Genomic DNA, 20,628 nt, shown 5'->3' with positions numbered 1-20,628 from the left:
ACTGCTGACTTTGCAGTTTTCCATCAACCTCAAATTTCTCTCACCCAAGACTCACACTGTTCTCATTATAACCTGGTGCTTCCCCTGCAACTCACCAGACTTTCCAGGTAAACTTAAAAAAACACTTACTAAAACACTTACTTCTTCCACATATGTTGGACTGCAACTCATTTAAAGGGATTGTTCAAAAGCTGGGTCACAAAGTTCATCATTTTTTTTCAGAATCACCTTTCTTTAGGTCCATATTCAGTGGTACTTGCAGTAGGTGCCTGACATCCAAAAAGTAGACGTGTCAGTGGCTTTCTAAATCTGACACCCATGTAGATGTTCAAGGGATCACAGTTGTGCTGAGCAGTAATGGGCTCCCCCCAAATAATGCTTTTTACAGCACAGATGGTATCTAACATCAGGTTCCTTCCCACAGAAGCTGTAAAACTGCATGAGTTCCAAGTTTTGGAAATGAGGAAAAAGGCACAATTATTCCCAAACTCTGTGGGACAGCTGTGACCTTGCTGGTTTCCAATTCTACTGCAGCATGTAGGGATTTAACCAGCAACACCCCTTCTTCTGCTTGAGCTTGGGTTCAATTTTGGCTATTATTCCACCTAGATCAACAGGTTTAGGTCTAGTTAGGTCAACAAACTATCAAAATTGCTAAAATTCAGGACTGATTTCTAAAGATGTTTTTCTAAGGACAAGTAAATCAAAGCCGCCTTATAGAAATCTACTTTGCTAATAAATTTTGAGGCTGTTTTGCAAACACAGCTATGTCAGGTTTTTCAGAAGACCTGTAAGGGTGAAGACAAGTTATGCAAACCTATGTGAGGACACAGTAGCTTGGACTGCTTAGACTCACTTTAGTGATCAGAAATTAGTTAGACCTCAAGTATTCAGGCTCCAGCCAACTGCCTCCACATGCCTGCAATAGTCACTCCAACATTTCTACAAGTTTCAGCTGAAATGCTTGCATGTTCCTTTTTTAATAAGAGGATGCTGAGTTATATCCAAACTTCACATCACTCATGTTTTTTCTAATCTAATCTTCTAGTATTGCCTGCAGTCACCTCATAAGCCCCAACCATGTCCAGATGCCAGGGCAAGGAAGCTGCTGACAGCAACGTTACCATGGAAACCTCTCATAGCTTTATCCTGTTAAAATTACACTGTTATATAACCTTTTTTTTTTTCCAAATCATTAATTTTTCTTTGAAGCTGTCAAACCTCTGCCATGAAGTCCTGTTTTTTACAGTAAGTTTGAAAGAGATTGTAGAGGGTCTTAAAAAAAACAAATATCAACTGCAAAATACATATTTCTCATTAGCAATGCATGAATGCATATAGCTACCCACAGAAGTCTTGCTCTTTTTTTTTTTTGTACAGAAGATATATACACATATGTTTCTATTGCCCATAAAAGCCATATGTCCAATGGGAAGTTGATAGATAAACGCTTTCCCTATTTTTGCTACAAAAAAGTGCTGATTTTTTCCCATCATGTGTATTTACAAGTCAATTTGCCTTCAGAAATGAGCATCATTCTGCACTTTATGTTCAGGAACGTGCCAGTCCCTGTCCTTCTCTTAATAATAACCTGGCGATATTCTCTCGTAAGAATCCCATCAGCCAAGCTCACAGCAGTAGTTTGGGCTTCTTTGTAAAAACGTACATACCTGTATTTTCAAATGACAACTGTTTTTCAGGGTAACTGAATGCAGTTATGGTGGGAAAGGGAAAAGTAAGGGGAATTGCCCTACTTCCTAAGAATTATTTTGCACTAGTCAAATTAGCGGCATTGCTCTTTTGATTAGTTGTAAGCTGGGAGTTTTAGAAGGGAGGCACGGTAGCAGGAACTGTGCCATTTTTAAGGCATGAAAGCCTAGTAAAAAGGAAGACTAAAAAAAGTCTGAGTTAAGTAACACCCCAATTCCCTAAACAGAGTAAAATCTGCTTCTGCACACCTCAAAAGAAGAACACTGTTCTACATCAGTTCTCTCTCATTTTTGGAGGCCATATATTTTTCAATGGCCTCACGCTCCAATCTTGCACCTGTACTTAGCTGCAAGCTCCAAATTTGGACACAGATGACCACTCTTCTATATCTGACCATTGGACTGCTCTCCCAAATTACATGCTCTACCATTTGGGTGCCATGAATTGTAGCTACAGTGGGATTCAACCATAATTGGATACTCTCTAAGCTGGAGCCTCTTTCTTGGCCTGTGCTGTACTTGTTCAGTGCCTGCAAAGAGTTTATCAGAAGGCAGTTTCATATGTGCCTACACACAGCTTTGAAAACCACAGTATTTAGCTGAGTGTCTGAATGCTTTAATGGGAGAACATCAGAGTCCAGACAGGCATCAGACGCAAAGCACAGAAAGGCTCCTTCCAAACTAATGAGCATAAGGAAATCAAAAAGCTGACCTCTGAGCAGAGCTGTGAACTCCGGGTGTTATGTTTCCCATGAATGAGAATAAGAAAGGGAAATAACAAGACTTGCTAAGCTTTCTCTTTGTTATACCGTACACTTATCATCTTTGTTTGATGTGAAAAATTGATGTGATGATAGGGGTATTATTATGTGAAATCAATCAGCGGTTAATGCTTTATATCCTTTAGACTCTATCCTTTGGATTTTACATCTGCCTTTGGGGATACTGTGGAAATAAGGAAACAAAACTGTTTCAGTGTGCAAAAGTCCATGCAAGAAGAACATTTTACTATGGCTGGCTTCAGTTCTTCTGGTGCACACAGTGATTCTGGTCCTTTAGTTACCTAACATTTTGTTCCCCCCACCAAAATAAGGATCAACTGTTGCCATCAACTAATAGAAATTGTATTTGTTCTAAAGGAACAAGAACATGTAATAATATCCCATAAGCAATTATGATGAACTCTTGTAATGAAATCTTTGGCAATATTGTTCAGGCAGACTATGAAACAGAAAGTAAAGGAACCCAAATCCTGAGCAGGGAATGGTACTGTAACCCCTAGACTACCCTCTCCTCAATTTAAATAAAAGCCCTACCAAGGAATTTACTACAACGTTCCTACAACAAAAAATGCATGCCATGAATTCTATGGATTAGTGGGATTTGACAGGAAATTTACTACAGAAAAATTAAACTGATTAGTGGCTGTGACTACAAACTGGAAATTACTAAGACCAATAAAAGATTCCTATCAGGAAAGCATCTATTAATATTTTACAACTCCAATTTATAAGTAAACCATCACTCATTAAGTAAATGAATGCAGAACTGCTGTTGAGAAATGACATGTTTTCATCTTTTGAAACTCAGTTTACTTTTCCTTAGCTTTGATCACATTTGTTGTTAATTCTAACCTTCAGAACTCTTTTTTTGTGAGTCCTGGAAAGCACTGCTTGAAAATAACAACCCCTCAGAGCCAAATGAAGAATGACTCAAATGACTCTCTTTTTTTCTTTTTTTTTCTTTTTTTTTTTTTAAATAAATACTTTTAGCTTATTTTCCCAGATATCTCTCCCAAATTAGTAAGGACAACTTTGTAAATAACAAAAGAAAACAAACACACACACACACAAAAACAAACAAACAAAAACCCACGAAGTACAAACCTAATAATAACTGCTTAATTTCTATTTAATGCCTATGACCATCTTCCTGGATTACTACTAAATTGCCTGGTGCTCACAGTGTTTCTCTCCCCGCTCCCAATAGCTCTGCAGTCATTTGCAGCACCTACTGGAAGGACACAGACCAAGAACTCCTCAGTGATGGTCAGGCAGCAGAATGGATTACCTGAAAAGGTCATGCCAGCTGATGAGTGAAGGAGTGGTGAATGACCACAGCCTGTCACTTAATTAGCACTTCAGACATACAACAGATTTTAGAATTTCATCTTAGTGCACGAAAAAAAGCACAAGACTTCCTTTCAGAGAAAAAAAAAAATCCATCACATTTTTTTTCTTCATTAAATCCTTACAGAAAAACAAGAGAAAGCCATCTAGAAACAACCTTCAAAGCTCCATTGACATCTGTTCTTCCACATTATTTCCTGCCTTTCAGTTACCAGAAGAGGACTCCTGACCAATACTGATTTCCCATCCCTCCTCTCTTCACCTTCCCTCCCTCCTTCTTTATTCCAAACTATCAAATTTACTCTGACTAGATGTGAGGCATTTTAGACAGGAGTTTGACAGAACAATGTGCCTTGGAGAGGCAGTCTAATTGTTTGCCTTACTATAGAGTTGACAAGTTATTACTGTGATTTATATCAACTCAAAAGAAAACACACATGGGGGAAGAGCCTGGTCTCCGCAGACTGTGGGGCCTTCTTACTTTGTGTATGTTATTGTAGGGAGATGATGTTGAGGTTGCTTGCTCCAGTGTTTCCTACAGATATGAACAAGAAGTGAATTAAAAAAATTGAAACATACTCAAAATTCATGCAAGTGTAATCAGAATTGAATCCTATTCATAATTCTAGGAAACACACTGGGATTGCTTCCCTCCATAGCCATGCTGCTGCCACACCTAGGAGTCCACAGAGAATGGGAAGGATTAAACAAAATCAGGGATTATCTTCCCTCTTCCCCAAAGTCCTCCAGAGCAGCCTGCCCAGCACTGTGCTCCCTTCCATCCACGATGCATTATTTTTTCTTTTTTTCTCTGTTAGAAAGATGGGAGCAAGGGAGGAATGATTATTAGGTAGGTGCTGCAACTAAAACTCATCCCTGCCTCTTCATATCATTCACACTGGATACCATTTTTTAATCCCATGGTATGAACAGTTGTAACCTCTCAGGTAAACTCATCAATCTGTTTTTGAGAAAGTCTTTAATTAAACTAGAGTGATACTCCAAAGCCTTGCACATGGACACTAGTATTTCCTCCTTTCTGATGAAGACAGTTTGCATAATATCACGTGTGACTTTTGTATGGGTCCAATACCATCAGCAGATAACCAGCCTCTCACTGGTGGGTAGAGCTTCATAACACTTTCAAGCCAGCCCTCAGTTGTGTTTGTATGCTCTCTTAATGCTGTCCCCTTGTGTTAGTGACATTACCCAGCCTGTAGTCATCAATAAAAGTCACCATCAGGCTTGTGGTGTCTGGGCCATTGCAGTTAGCAGAAATGTTAAATATGATCAACTCCATAGACAGACCCACGAGACAGTACATGTCTCTGCATATCTGATAAGTTGATGCTCTGCACTGACTTGTCTGCAGGTGACAGATACTTCTACTTTCTTCAGTTGATTTGCACCTGCTTAATATTATTTCCCAAATGGCAAAATATCAAATGCTTTACTGAAAAATGCCTACTTTTATGATGAGGAGAGCATCATCATTCCTACTTCATAGATAAAGATACACAGGGATTTGCCCAAGGCCAACAGCAGGTTCAGCAAACTGAACCCAGTTCCTCTGTGAACATTTACTGCACTGAAGCATGCTTGATGGTCAATGAACACAGCTACGAAGCTTCCACTGGCTTCTATGGCAAAGGAACTGACCCAGAAAACTTCCACTATTTCTGCCCAGATTTTCAGCAGGAATTTGCAATGGTGCTCAGGTTCAGCCCTCACATTTTTACTCAGCAACATGGAATGTGAGGGAAAACAAAATATTTGGGGGTCATTTTATTCACTATAAAAAGGAATGATTGACCTTTCCTGTAACAAGGAGGTTGTCTCTGAGGATATCAACTCAGATTTCCCAAAAACAGCATTCTGCAGTATAACTGTACAACTTTCCTGTTGTACAGTTTTCCTGTAGCGCTGTACAGCTTCATACCTAGTCAGCTTCTGGTCCATCAGATTTCTGTTCATATTTTAACAGTGTTGAACACTTGTTACAGACTTTGAACAGTTATTGAATCGAGGACAGCATCAATACTGTCAGACTGGCAGCCTACAAAAACTGATGCATTTCTTTTGAGGGGTTTCTTAGCCTGTGGGTACCACCCACCTCCAAGACCTCCTGAAAGTAGTATGTAGAAGAGGAACCTCAGCTTGACAAAAAGGGTATTCACTGGGATACCTGTTGTAAAAAGGATGCTACCCCTATGCCTATCGTCTCAGACCACCTCTCATTTTGTAGAGATACTGAGTACCCTGCTTTGCTCTTCTTGCAGAGCTGTTATTTCTTCTCCTCCCTCTGTTTCCCAAATACTGACACCTAAACATTTCCATACAGGTGCTTTGGAGTTCCCTCCTTGGCTCATGGCTAGCTTATAAAACCATAAGACTTATAGATCTTTATATTACAATCACATTTTGCTGGTACTTTCATGCTCTAGCAAGGGCCATACAAGATACACATTGTCTTAGTGCTTACAGCTCAGCTTAAAATAAAATGAGAAAACTGCTAATAAGGTCATTTATAAATGGCGTCAATTCTTTCCCCTCCTGAAGTTCATCTGGAATCAAACAGAACAACAGATAAAACCACAATCGTTCAGCTGAACTTCAGTCTAAAATGCCACTCTTAAGAGGAATGACATTTTAGGGCCCAAAGAAGCACGCGTTGCTGGAGAGACATGCTGTGACGCAGTCAGGCGCTGGAGAAGCCAACCACGGATGGGCAGTGAAAAATGGAAAGGATGGCTGAAATGCAGCAGGCACGTTCACCATGATGAGAGGTGGCTCAGATGAGGCCGGTGAGGTGGACACGGGGGGCAGGTCACTCACCGCAGCCTGCTCTGCTGGCTTGGCAGGCTCAGCAGGGATGGTCTCCTTTTCCACAGCAGCAGCAGCAGGGGTTTCCTTGACCTTGGGTTCTCCAGGTGGAGCTTCTTCGGCCTCAGTCTTTTGTTTTATTGATTTTTAAGTAGGCAGTGGAAAAATAGTTGAGGAGCACGTAATAGTGGGGAGAGAGGAAGGGAATGGGAACTCTGCATGGCACCACAGTGTTGCTTCACTCCTGGCAGGCTCAGTGTTTGCAGGGCTTTGCCAGGGAGAAGATGGCAATGCTTGGCATTACAACACCTTGTTACTGCTTAGCATCTACAGGGCTCCTGCATCCTCAGTGTCCTATATGTAAACTGAGCCAGACCTATATACCTCACTTAAAGAAAGAGAGCACTGCTTTACTGAGTTACTGAAAGTGGCAGTGAAAATGGGAGGAAAGCAGTCAGTTTGCTCAAGAATGCTCCAGAAAGTGATGGTAAGGCCACACGTGTTCCAACCTATACCTTCAAATATGAGTTTTTAAAATTATCCCCTATTCCTTAGTTCTGTCAGTTCTCAGACCCCTTCTCCAGTAAAGGGGGGAAGCAATTAGCAGAGACCCAAACAGTTTTTACATACACACTGACTGCTTCACACTGAATTCTGGAAGTGTGAAACTCATCCCTGGTTTCTTTTTAACTTGCATTCCCTCTTAAACTCTCAATCACCTACAAGGCATCCATTTATCAACAACACTATTGGGATTCCCACCCTTTTAAAATCTGGGATAGGATTATTTTTTTTTAGCAAGCAGATATAGTAATCATCACCAGCCCTGCAACACATTCAGTCCTGTAGCAAAATAGCCCACAGCAAAATCACAATCTCTGTTGGTGCCGTCACCTTGCAAATATGCACACATACAAGGGGAGAGCTGCAAGCTGTGCTCAGCATATTTCATTTATAAAGATGGCTGACTCAACCATTTAAAATAAACCCAGTAGATTAATTTGCCATGAACAAATTGCTCAGCATAATAAGAAGCTTGAAAGCTATTTAGCTGCTTTGGAGTTGATAACATACAGCTGGCTAGAAGGTCTCCTGTGATGAAGAGACAGCTTCCATGAAATTCTTAAAAAAAAAGTACTAAAATCTTCTCCCCCCTGATATTTTTCAGGAACACAAAATGAAACAAAACAACATGGCCTTTCACTTCTTTTCCCACATATTCCTTAAGCAGACCGGTTTTTAATGAGGTACAGAGAAGTCTGCCTAAACAAGACCTTCAGGATTTGGAACAGAATAAAGAAACATTCATTATATTATACCACACTGTGCAGAAATCTCTCTCGGAAGTGTGTTAATATCAGCTCTAGGGAATTTCACAAAGAAGAAACAGGACTGAAATGAGAAACTCAAGACAGATTTATCGCAGGTAAGATGACTAATGAGTTTCCTGAGGTTTAATGCTGGAAGATATTTTCAGGCTTGCAACCAAGGGCAAAATGTTATAATGCAGATTCTGTTGATGTGCTTCAAGTGACTTGTGGGCAAGCAGTCTTCAGACTATTTACCACATTTGAACTACAAGTAAAAATACTAAAAATGCACTCATTGCACTCAGTAACCATTCCAAATACAAGCACCACCACAGGCATTATACGAAAGCCACATTAAATACTATTCAGTATCATGCTGCTGTTCTTTAGTAGCTATAGCACTTGCCCAGCAATGCTGCTATTCCACATTCATACTCCAGGCTAACCAAAGACTAGCAGAAACTAAGAAACTGCCAAAGTATGATTATTTCCAAAAATATTTCCCACTCCTTTATTATGCCTACTATTAATAATGTGGAGGATAGATAAGGCTACAGTAATATTGGGGTATGTAAACAGCCATCATGTACCATCACTTCCTTGATGTACACTGGACCATAGTACCCATTCTTGTTGTTTCTTAACTGCAATAAATGAGGAAACTGTTTGACTATACCTTTGAAAAATAAAAGTACGTGAAGGAAGCCTGTTTTTCTTTTCTTTTATGCCATGCTATCCTTGTGAAAGACTTTCAGTGAGTAAAGATTTACAACTACAGTGATACACCCACTTACTCTTTCAGGTTAAGGTTTTGTGAATTAGAGGGTGGAAAACGAACAAGGAGCAGATATTTTGGCACAAATTAAAAATGGTACTCTTTTTATAGGTCATTTATAAAGGAAGCAAAAGCTACCGCTTACCAAAGTCTCTGTCACGTTCTCGTTTGATTGCACTGTAAATGCACCGGCATCCTAGATATAAAAATGAAAATCAATGAGACAATATTTGACATGGAATCTTTGCAGTTGTCTACAAAAGACCTGATATTTTATAGGTTATTCAGGCAAAGTCATCTATAACTTCACCTAGAATAAGTAGGCAAATAGATCATCTATATAGTTATTAATATTTGTTACTAGTTAAGCAATATTAACATTAAAGACACTATTTTTTCAAGTGTATAGTGTATATTCCACAATTCTAAGCTGTGCTAAGTTATTAAAGCAGTGAAGAACCCTTCATTAAATACATGAGAATAGCAAGGACTTTGTTTCAGTCACACTGCACTTCAAAGTCGAGAAAGTCAGATTTTTTTTTTCTTCCAGACTGCATGTACATGTGCATGGGGAGTATGCAAACTCTGAGCTACTTTCACTTCCTTGTGATTCTGGGCTTTTATTTGAATAGCAGCTATAGTGCCAAGTAATAAGAGATACAAAGTTCTATACGTGCATTAAGAATGTACAAAAGTGGAGAATGAATTTTTCAATACCTTATTCAGAAACATTTACTTTGGAAAACATTGATGGGTCCCAGTCCTACCATGAGGGTGTGGGCATCAAATTTTTATTTCCTTGGGGCAAACATTTTGCCTTAGTGAAATGGGATGGAAGACTTGTGTTTTTGTCTTTTCTTATAGATCTTTTACTAATTTAAAAGACCTGGAGTAAAATAAATAAGCACTGAAAGGCTCATTTCCAGCCTTGTAGAGGCTCAGCTTTTTTTGTATGTGCTGAAAAATGGTGTACAGAGTGTTCTGTGGATAAGCCATTCTCTGAAAGGTTGCTGGAACTTAACAAAGCCCTAGATCGTCTGCATTACAATTTGGGATTTAGGCACTGCCCTGGAATTTGACAGCATAAGTATGGTATCTTCATGTGCTGCACTGCTGCAATGCATAATGCAGTCTCACCAACAGCAGAGCAGTAAACGCTCGGGTTTAACTTCCAGATTAAGATATATTTTAAATGAAAATAAAGTTGCAGAAACAAATCACATTTTATATATACATATATACAGTTACTGAAAGTATGTGAAAGCCATGAGGAAGCCATGCTTTACAAGATTTAGGGATAGTGAGAAAAATAAAATTAAAAAAAAAAAAAAAAACAATGAAAATGCTAAACCAGTTCATTTACGAGAAAAGAAAATCAGTCTTCCTAAGGTCATGGGAATTTTCCAGCTAAATTCAATCAGGCCAAGAGTAGTAGCATCCTGGTAACGTCTACAAATACTTTCTGAGAACAGACAAGTTTAGGATTTGTGTCATTATGACATTATTGTACAGCTAGTCTGTAGAACAGATTTTCCAAAACTGTGCAGCTAGTCCTAATCTCTTCCCAACAGCATAGAAAAAAATAAAATCTCAAAACTTGTTTATTTCTTACCTGTGCAAATCCATTAAATGCAGTGCTAGATGCCTAAGTAAAAGTGAAGATCAGAACAAATTATCATTTGTTTACTAGATGAGAACATGAGTAAAATATTTCTATTTGCAAAACAAAAATAAGCCAGACCAAAAAAAATAATATTAAAAAAGAAAAAAAGGAAGGGCAAGGCAGCAAGATATATGACAGTGCTATCTGATAACAGGTTTCACAGGCTTAAAGAAGGCACCAAAATAAAAAGAAAAAACAGAAAGTATTTTTATATACTTAAAAAGAAAAAGGCTGTAGGTGCATTTAAAATTATATGTATGAAATACAGAAGCTGTGAGACACCACGTGCCTTCACAGTGTGACGCTTCATTCACCTTTTTGAAATGCATTTTTGTCAGCCTGTTTCATTACATGGCTGAAGGGCACCACACTATGAACAGTCGCGTGACCATTTTTCAAAAAAGAATAGCAAGGGCTTAGGAGGGGTACTGGGAAACACACAGATGGAGTGTTTTGAAACAACAAGGTTATGCATGGCCTAAGGAACTCTTTGTCTAGACTAGGCTACACACTGGGGTAGGTACCTCTTCTTTATCAGCCTCAATTTCCTGGTACAACAATCCATATCTCCGGTTAGCAATTTCATCTTCAGATAAATCTGAGTTGTTGGTCTCATTGTCTTTAGGACTAGTTGAACTCTCGGTGCTAGCATTTCGGGAATTTCCCATTTGAAACAGAGCCAAGGGTCTAGCTATTTCCTTGCTCGGTCCAGGACAGCTAACACTTGCCTGCTCCCCAGGCAAGCCTTGTTTTACTGGTTCCTCCTGACTTTTATTGCTTGTGCTTACACCTACTTCTCCCCAGCTGTTACCAGTCGCTCCCAGGTCCTGTGTAGACCATTTATCACTAATGCCTAACCAAGCATTTTCGATGTTACCTTCCTCTGCGTCTTGCTGCTGGGGGAAAAAGGGCCAATTATCCAGTCCATTGGCTTGGCCATCTGACAGGTTAGAAAACCCCCAGGAGTCATTAGTAACTGTTGGATCCCAGTTTGCCAGCCAGGGGTCTGTTTCCAAGACTTCAGGAATACCACTGTGACTAGGATGCTCTTCAGTGACTGCTGCTTCTGCGCTACCTGTCATTTGGTCTTCTGTATTATCCAGGCAAAGATTACTGCAGTTTGTGCTAGCAGCATCAGGTGTCTCAGGCAACAATGCCTGCGCTTTTTCAGCAGCAGCTTGACCTTCATCAGCAGCACTACCATTGTCTTCAGGTCCTTTACCAGACTCTTCTGCACTGAACAATTCAGTGTCACACAGAATGTTTCCAGTATTTGTAGGGTCCTTTTCTGTGTGGTCAGTTACCTCTAGGTCAACATGCTCTGTCCTGTTTATACACACCATGGATGGATTCTCTCCAGTAACATTGTCATTTTGGTCTAAGCCACCCTCAAACATCCTTTCATGGTCCTGAGTCCAGACACCAAAGACTCTCTCAGGTTCACCGCTAGTGTCTTCTGTAGTTTTATCCACTACTACTTTGTCCCCGTCTTCCAATCCTGTGCTCAGCAATGCTTTTTCTCCATCTACCTCCTCAACGACATTTACCTCTTTGAATTCTTTTCCCCCAGGGTTTTCTAGGCTAGCAACACTAGCTCTCCCAGCTTCCCCATTGTTATCTTCCAACTCATGTAAATTTTCTGCCTCTGTGCTGACTAAAGTTTCACACTCTGACTTTGCTAAACCCTTATGAAGTTCTGCCTCACTATTTCCTTTTGTTTCACAACCTTGCTCTTCCGTTTCCTCTGTACCTTCTACCTCCTTGCAGTTAACAGCTCTGGTCTCTACCTTTTCACTTGGCTTGACGCCTGCCCACAGAGACTCTTCTTCCTCCTGCTCTTCCTCTGCCATTTGCACATCACATGGGAGGGGTTTATCCAGCAAGCTATCAGTTCCTAGGATGGGTGTCTCAAAACTGGTTATGTTCTCTAAAGGCTGATTGGTCACCACATCTTCCCATGGGACATTTTTAGCATCCAATAGGTCCTCCAGTGAAGTCCTCTGGTTTTCAGTTACTGAAGCAGACCCCGGTGCAGCATCCTCCTGCTCACCTACAGCAGGCCAAATACTAGCAGGCAGCATACCCATGGATTCACTTGAGGTTTGCTCTGCCCCAGGGAAAAGCAAAGAACTGCCTGTAGTAATTTCCTGGCTGACACTGGGTGTGCTAACATCTAGGCCCCAGTTGAGAGAACCTAGATCAGTTTGGGATCTGTTAATATCTTCTGATGACCCAATGTTTGGGGTTTCCTCCATGACCAGGTTACACAGGGAAAGACTTTTTGAAGAGTCAGGCTTTAAGCAGACAGAAAAGCAAAGAAAAAACACAAGATGAAAAAGATAAAGGCGGACTTGATGAGAAAACACAAAATTTATATTTTACTATAGCAGTTTTAATTTAAAGAATGAAAGTGACTAAATTAAGCAGTTTAAGGAAAAGCGTTGTGGCTTGCAACATTTGGAGGCAGTAGATTGCAATCTAGAAGAGCGGCACTGATAGACGAAACAGAAAACTATACATTATACCACATTGAATAAAGCATATATCTAGAGTGGTTGCAATTTTGGGGGGAGGTTTGCTTACCGGCTGCGCCAATTCGCTGCTTGTCTGTATAGAAAAAAAATGTATATATAAAGCACAGAAAACAAGAATATGTTTTTTTTGTTGTTGCTGTTTTTAGAGCGGAAGTTCATTAATTATCATTACCTAACCAGCAGCAGTTACAAAACTGGTGTGGAGAAGCAGCAGAGCCACTCTACTGAAGACTAATCACAGGCCCCTTCTTTTAAGCCATGCTTCTAGCCACTGGACTGCATGAGAAAAGAAGTTCTACAGGTACACCAAATATTTCTCATGCCTTGCCTTCCTCTGAGACCCACTGACATTTTTATCATGGGTACCCTATTACATCTCAACTGAAGGGAGGAATCACTCTCACACAGCAAACACAGAAGGAGGCAACCAAAGTGGTATCAGTGCGCAGCTTTGATACTCCACCACTGCACCATGAAGAGGCATTTGCATCCACACACAGTAAGGCATCAAGCCACAAAGCCAGCTGTTTACACCACCACTTTGAACAGATACAAATTCTGCAAGGAAGATCAACAACTACTCTGCACTCGGTATGAAGAGGAACTCCGTAAAGGTTGAGTAGTCCCAATTTCAAACATTTAGCTGTGAAGCTCATTACTTGCTTTTTTTTTAACTAAAGCAAAGAGGGAAATAATTATAATACACAATACATACATAACATTAATGAGCTATAAATAAAACTGTGAAAAAAAGACAATGGCAAAGATATCTACTATTAGTTTAAAGCTATAAATCTGAAATATTTCTGGGTTATTTTAGCTGGTCTAGATACTGGTAACCTTGCAATTTTGGCTAGTCTGCATGTGTGACTTTTTCCAGACTTTATTTAACCTTTCCCAGTAGAAAGAAATGAGTGTTTAATATACATCATATAAGTCGTGTTCACAAAATAGTGCTGCAAATCTGAATGCATGAGAAGCATTCACAGATTTCTGTGCTGCCTGAATCTGAAAAAGGCCAAAAAACGGGTGTTCCAGGCTGCACATCAAGTCAACTCAACTATCTCCATGACAAAAATTGAAAGAAAGCTTATAAAAACAAGCTGTTTTCTTCCTGCAGATCACTGTATCTGATTTGACACCAGGAAGTGTAAAGAAATATCTCTGCAGCTTTTTAAAGCAGCAGCTGCTTTTGTGAATAAATCCAGTTCACTGTATGCTCACTATTAAAAGAACAAGTTAAATTTTCTCTTCACTCCTGAATTGTGAGAAAATAGGTGCCCACTGGGTTAAAATCCTACAAGTTAAAGGAAATATATCTTCAGATAATTAAGAGAAGTGACTAGCATCCATTCCTACCCTCTGAAAACTATAAAGCAGATGAGAATAAAAGCAGCAAACGTTTAGCTGTAATGATCATGAATCTTATTAGCCTAGATTTCTGACATCATTTAGGTTTTATAGGCCAAGCAAGAGAGATTTTTTTTTTTCCTGTTGGTTTTAAAAAAATCCCAGGTGGTTTCATATACTTTAAAGTGTTTGTCATGGTCTGTAAATTCTATATCTTGACTTCTGGGGAAAGCATTATAAATCTGAGTTGAGGGTGTTACAAAATCATACACAAAAAAACATCCCAATTCACAATGATAAATGTCAGTCAGCCTTACCGTCCATAGATCCCATGGCAATGTCTGAAAAAAGGAGAGGAAAAAGACACCCTTAGAAAAACATTGTTCATTTACTGTATGTTCAACATGCTACATAACTGCATGCATTAACTAACGTGAGAGAAGAACTTATAAATAAGCATGTTTATAATATGTATATATTTTATATCTGAACGTGTGTGTGTGTGTGTGTGTACATATCTGCATAATATGCCCCTTTTGGTTAAGTAGGATGAGCACTAAGTGGTGGACTGTGGTATTTCCCACTTTCAAGTAGCAGTTGTTTTCCAGTGAATTCATACTGCTGTATACTTGAGTAACAACTAGATTCTGAACTGGTGACTCTGAATGACCTTCAACAGGTGCATACAGGTGCCTCAGTAAGGTGTAAGCTTTAAGAAGCTTATGTAGGTCAGGATTTTTAGGCAGGAAATGATTCAGCTATCCACTGAAAACAAATGAGTTTTCTTATAACTTCAACACAACAAAGGAAAATGCTTTTGGGGAAAGAAAACAAGAAAGTTGACCACTGCTTTAATTTTGTTTTCCAGTTTGTTAAGCTATAAATGTTAGTGACCTCTCAACAAAAGAGCTGAGTGGACAAATGAAAGAAGAGAAGCAGACTTCAGGCCTAATATTAATAGCCCCCACATGTGAGGGAACTCAAATTCTGTCGGAGATACTTTGAAACACCTCCACTACATTCACATCTAAGTTAAAGTCCATGAAAAATGAAAACATGAGATATTCATAAAGTAAAGCGTAAAAGTGTTCCTGAAATATTTCCAAATGTTAAATGTGACATCTAACATTTGCCTAACAGAAAGAATTGCTGCATTTGGCTTCTTTTCTTGCCTGCTTCTTTTTTTATAACCACAGAGTCAATTGGTTTAATTTTGTTTAAGTCCAGGTGAGTGTGCCCTCTGCAGGTGTAACTCACAAGTGTACCTGCTTATTCTGATGTAACCTTATTAGCTGAAAAATGATAGGTCTCTTCTACTAGCCCTAACTGGTGCAACCCCCAGACATCCTACCAACTTCCATGGAAGGGGAGTGCTCATTTTCATTTCTTAATTTTTCTTTCATTTTTCACAAGACTTTGTGCACAAGGTGAAGGGAGCATACTGAGGAAAAGGCAAGACAGACCACAGCTAGTAAAAGGAGTTGAGGGCCAGGCACATTTAGAAAGGCCACCTCAGAAGCAGGTGTAGAAACATGTCCTGGTTTCACCTAGGATAGAGTTAATTTTCCTCCTAGTAGCTGGTATGGTGCTGTGTTTTGGATTTAGGATGAGAATAATGTTGATAACATGCTGTTGTACTGTTACAGAGCAGTGCTTACACTAAGCCAAGGACTTTTCACCTTCTCGCTCTGTCCTGTCAGCGAGGGGGCTGGGGGTTCAACAGGAGCTGGGAGGGGACAGAACCAGGACAGCTGACCCAAACTAGCCAAAGGGATGTCTCATTCCTTGTGGTGTCATGCTGAGCAATTATTATGGGGTGGCTGGCCAGAGTCAGGGGGACTGCTGCTTGGGGACGGGCTGGGCATCGGTCAGCGGGTAGTGAGAAATTGCATTGTGCATCACTTGTTTTTTACACATTATTATTATTACTATCATTATTGTTATTATTTCTTTTCTGTCCTAATGAACTGTCCTAATAAACTGTCTTTATCTCTACCCACAAGCTTTTACTTTTTTTTCCGATTCTCTTCTCCATCATAATGGGGAAGAGAGGGTGAGCGAATGGCTGTGTGGTGCTGAGCTGCTGGCCGGTTAAACCACAACAATACAGAAAAGCAAGTGAGGAAAGGCAGACTAGGGCTTACTTACTGTAATCTGATCACAGTGGCAGAGTACTGGGGGGAGGTAATTAAATGATCAATAGGGAAGTCATGTCTGGCCTCTCGAGGCATCATAGTACAGATTACTCCTGTCTTCAGTTCACTACTTCAGCACAGTTTGCTGAAGGGAAAATATCCATAACTGAGGCAAAACCAGTACAGATATAGAAAGACCACTTCAGGCTGTCTTCCTAATTCTCTGCAAAGTAGCATAGGGGTCTCCAAATACTGCAGTCACAGATTTAATTCTGTCTGTGCTCCCATAGAAATGACGCTGTCACATCCAGTGAGACGGAAACTTGTCTGCAGAGCTATTCTTCCTTCTTCTAAAAATACAGTACACTGACTCTTCCACACATGCCTGCGGATGTGGACCATTTTTAACATGTATATTTGGTGGGATGAGAGGTGGAAGGAGAAGAGACGGAAGGTGCTCAGTTAATTCTTCCTGTGTACATAGATGAAAACTTACAATGTACTTTTCTACACAGAATTATATTCTCTATCTCATGGTACAGTTGAATTTAAAATAACTATTTTCATTAAAGTAATAAAATATACTGCAGTCACACTGTACAGTATGATGTCAGGACAAACAGGGTCTGTCAGTGAGGTTACATATTTTTGTTTTAATGATCCCACTGCTCTCATCAGGATTATTACGCGACAGGCTGAAAGGGGACAGTTAGCAAAGTCACAGTCAGAATTTTCTGTCACTGCTGAGCGCCAAGTGATTTCTTTTCTTTTCTTTTCTTTTCTTGTTTCCAGGAAGCATGAAAAATAACAAGATGAACAAGGTCTCTATTATAATTAAACACTCCTAGCAAACCACAATGAGAAACTTCAGCTGCTGTTCGGAGTGCTGACTCTGCACTGTTTTTCTGACAGTGCATAACCCATCAGAAATCGGTACAGATCTCCTTATATAATGAGGACTCCACACCAAATAAGAAATTAATTAACTGAGATCAAGGACTGTCTCAGCCTTAAAGCTTCTTATCTGATCACTCCTTTCCCAGTGCTGCATTCCTGAACAGCTGATTAGTCCTCTCATGTCTCATAGTACAAGGCAGGTTAGTGATAGCCACAGGGATAATAGGCTTTGCTAACAGTGTGCTAATATTGGTTCCTTGTCTGTGTATAACACTGAGCTCCAGCTCTGCTGGACAAGGGAACTACTGTATTTTACTATCAGCCCTAGGGGTAGTGAGGGCGAGTTCTGGATCTTAAAACAGTAGGTGCTTTAAGGCAAACCAAAGAAAATCAGCAACTTTCATATAAGCTTTTTTTTTTTTTTAATATATTGCTGAGAGAAACTAGAAACTACCATGGCAAATATTAATGTAGAACACAGAATTCTTTAACACAACATCCTGCAAAGGAGCATGCTATTCCATCCTCTCACTTTCCTTGAGATTAGGTCTAAAATGAATTTATGAAACCAAAACCACTCAGATCATATCCCCTGCTTGGTATGGAAAATTCATCACAGCAAAACAATTGCATGCTGACTCCATAAGACCTAGGCCCCCTTACACCTGTTTCCAGACATGAAAAGTCAAAGCTAGGTCAGAAACATTGTCAGAAAAGCAGGTGTTGGAGGATTATAATGTTAGCATTAAGAGATGTTCTAAAGAAGGAAGATAACGATGTGCCAAAGTCAAGGCCAAGGTACCAGCAACCATTCTTATTGGCAGACAACTCATTTTACCACCTGACAACTTCCTCTTCCTCCAGTATATCATCAAGTATGAGGTTACTAAAAGGGAAAGATATATGGCTGACAAGAGCTGCTCAGGAAGATCCAGTGTTTCAGATGCTGCCAATATACTGCTCATTAGTACATCAGGAAAACCTTTACTACCAAAGACAGTACTTTGCATTTGTGTGCTTTGCTTGCCTCAAAAGCAAAGAGATACCTGAGACATGGGTGAATGAGATACTCCTGTTGATACAGCTTCTGGCTTGAAAGGGTCGAAGTCCAGATCTAGCAAAGATTCTTCTTTCTTAGCTTCAGGAACTTCATTCTGTTAGAAGAGAAACATAACTCTTGAAAAACTTCTCTCTCAAAAACTGACCCAGGCAACAAAATGTTAAAAGGCCCAGGAAAAAAAAATAAAAAATTAGGTCACAGATTTTCAAGCTGCAGTGCAATCCAGGATGGGAGGAAGCTCTGAAGACTTTCCTGAGCTTTGGTGTAGCTTTTAATCGTATTTTTATGAGCTTCACTTTTATGATGTCTTTGTTTTCTGCATAGTAGACTTATGTCTTTTCAGGCTAAACAAATTGCAACCCTCTTGAAAAAGTGTTGAGTGTTCACTGTTTGAGTCTGAACACGCTTTTAAGTGCTCTGAGGTGACACCAAAATTAAAAAACTGCATAAATGGCCCAGCGTCCATACATTCTAATAAGTGAATTTCTCCCCAAACACAAACATTAGTAATATGTCAACATAGGAGGACATAAATGCATTTAAATTAAATTTCAGTTCTGAACAAGAATAACAATTCACATTTAATGCTGCACTTAGCACTAAACTTTAGGAAACGTCTTACGTAACACTAACTAAATCTTGGTAACCTGATCTGCACTTACAAAACTGGATTACACACTAGAGCTTTTTTTTGTTGTTGTTTGCGATTAATGAATTAGCCAAGGCCTCTGAAGTCACTGTAAATATCTATATTGTTTCAGTGCACTAGGAATCCTTCCCTCTGTAAATTAACATGAGCAAATAATTATCATCCCTCAACACAAAATGTAATTTCTAATTAGTGTGAGTCCATTGCTGAGATTTAATTATCACTAATGATAAATGCTCTAGGCAAGCATCTTAGTTTTATTAACAAGTTTAGTACTGTCCACTGCTAGTTCATAGAATTATAGAATCATACAATGGTTTGGGTTGGAAGGGACCCCAGCTCCAATCCCCCTGCCATGGTCAGGGACACCTCCCACCAGACCAGGTTGCTCAAAGCCCCATCCAGCCTGGCCTTGAACACCGCCAGAGATGGGGCATCCACAGCTTCTCTGGGCAACCTGTTCTAGTGCTGTGTAGTAAATAATTTATTCCTTATATCTAATCTAAATCTCCCCTCTTTTAGTTTAAAGCCATCATCCCTTGTTCAATCACTACACACTCTGGTAAACTGTCCCTCTCCAGCTTTCCTGCAGGCCCTCTTTAGGTACTGGAAGGCCACTATAAGGTCTCAGAGCCTTCTCTTCTCCAGTCTGAACAACCCCAACTCCCTCAGCCTGTCTTCCTGAGAAGAGGTGCTCCAGTCCTCTGATCATCCTTATGGCCTTCCTCTGGACCTGCTCCAACAGGTCCCTGTCTTTCTTACGCTGGGGACTCCAGAGCTGAAAGCAGTACTCCAGGTGGGGCCTCACAAAAGCAGAGTTCACCTCCCTTGACCTGCTGGGCATGCAAGTGATCCATCCATCAAATCCATGTCTCTCTGATTTAGAGAGAAGGTTGTCATGTGGAACAGTGTTGAATGCTTTGCAGAACTCCAGGTAGATGACATCAGTTGCTCTTTCCCTACCCACCGATGCTGTAACCCCATCGCAGAAGGCGACAAAATTTGCCAGGCACAATTCATCTTTAGAGAAGCGATGTTGGATGTCACCAATCACCTCCGTGTTTTCCATGTCCCTTAGCATATTTTCCAGGAGGATCTGCTCCATGGTCTTGCCAGGCACAAAGGTGAGAATGACTGGCCTATAGTTCCCTGGGTTTTCCTTTTTCCCTTTGTTAAAAACGGGGGTTATGTTTCCCCTCTTCCAGTCAGTGGGAATTTGACTGCCACGGCATCTCAAATATGATGGACAAAGACTTAGCAACTACATCTGCCAGTTCCCTCAGGAACCGGGGATGTATCTCATCAGGTCCCATGGACTTGTGCACCTTCAGGTGTCTTAGATGAACCTAATCTTCTAATTGTTCTTCTTCTAGTTGTTCAGTGTTTATTGAACAGTGAGAGAAACTTGTCTTTCAATATACAGAATATATAGGTAGTAAAGAATTAGAGTGCTATTTTGGAAACAGTATCATTGGAATACCATTTTTTTTACACATACATTCATATATAATCTTACATAAGAACAGTAACACAGGTTAAGACCAAAAGTGCACACAGTTCAACCTTCTGCCCCTAACAAAAGTGTACAGCAGGG

At 40.0% G+C, this 20,628-nt stretch overlaps 1 protein-coding gene across 3 annotated transcripts in view; it reads right to left on the bottom strand.

The window, feature by feature from the left end:
- The window catches only part of AMPH (amphiphysin), a 129,995-nt gene that overhangs the window by 12,137 nt on the left and 97,230 nt on the right, over positions 1-20,628 (bottom strand). Inside the window, exons 12-18 of one of the 3 annotated variants that reach the window (XM_066992213.1) lie at positions 18,372-18,479; positions 14,611-14,634; positions 12,993-13,016; positions 12,197-12,703; positions 10,359-10,391; positions 8,892-8,942; positions 6,674-6,790 (exon numbers count right to left, since the gene is read on the bottom strand). In XM_066992213.1, coding sequence (XP_066848314.1) covers positions 6,674-6,790; positions 8,892-8,942; positions 10,359-10,391; positions 12,197-12,703; positions 12,993-13,016; positions 14,611-14,634; positions 18,372-18,479 — 864 coding nt within the window. The remainder of the gene's footprint in view (positions 1-6,673; positions 6,791-8,891; positions 8,943-10,358; positions 10,392-12,196; positions 12,704-12,992; positions 13,017-14,610; positions 14,635-18,371; positions 18,480-20,628) is intronic. The other 2 variants (XM_066992211.1, XM_066992212.1) reach the window with 2 other exon arrangements.

This window comes from Anser cygnoides, chromosome 2, assembly GCF_040182565.1.
Source record: "Anser cygnoides isolate HZ-2024a breed goose chromosome 2, Taihu_goose_T2T_genome, whole genome shotgun sequence".
Taxonomy (NCBI): Eukaryota; Metazoa; Chordata; class Aves; order Anseriformes; family Anatidae; genus Anser; species Anser cygnoides.
The sequence above is the reverse complement of the archived record's forward strand: the minus strand, read 5'-3'. Positions and strand labels throughout refer to the sequence as shown.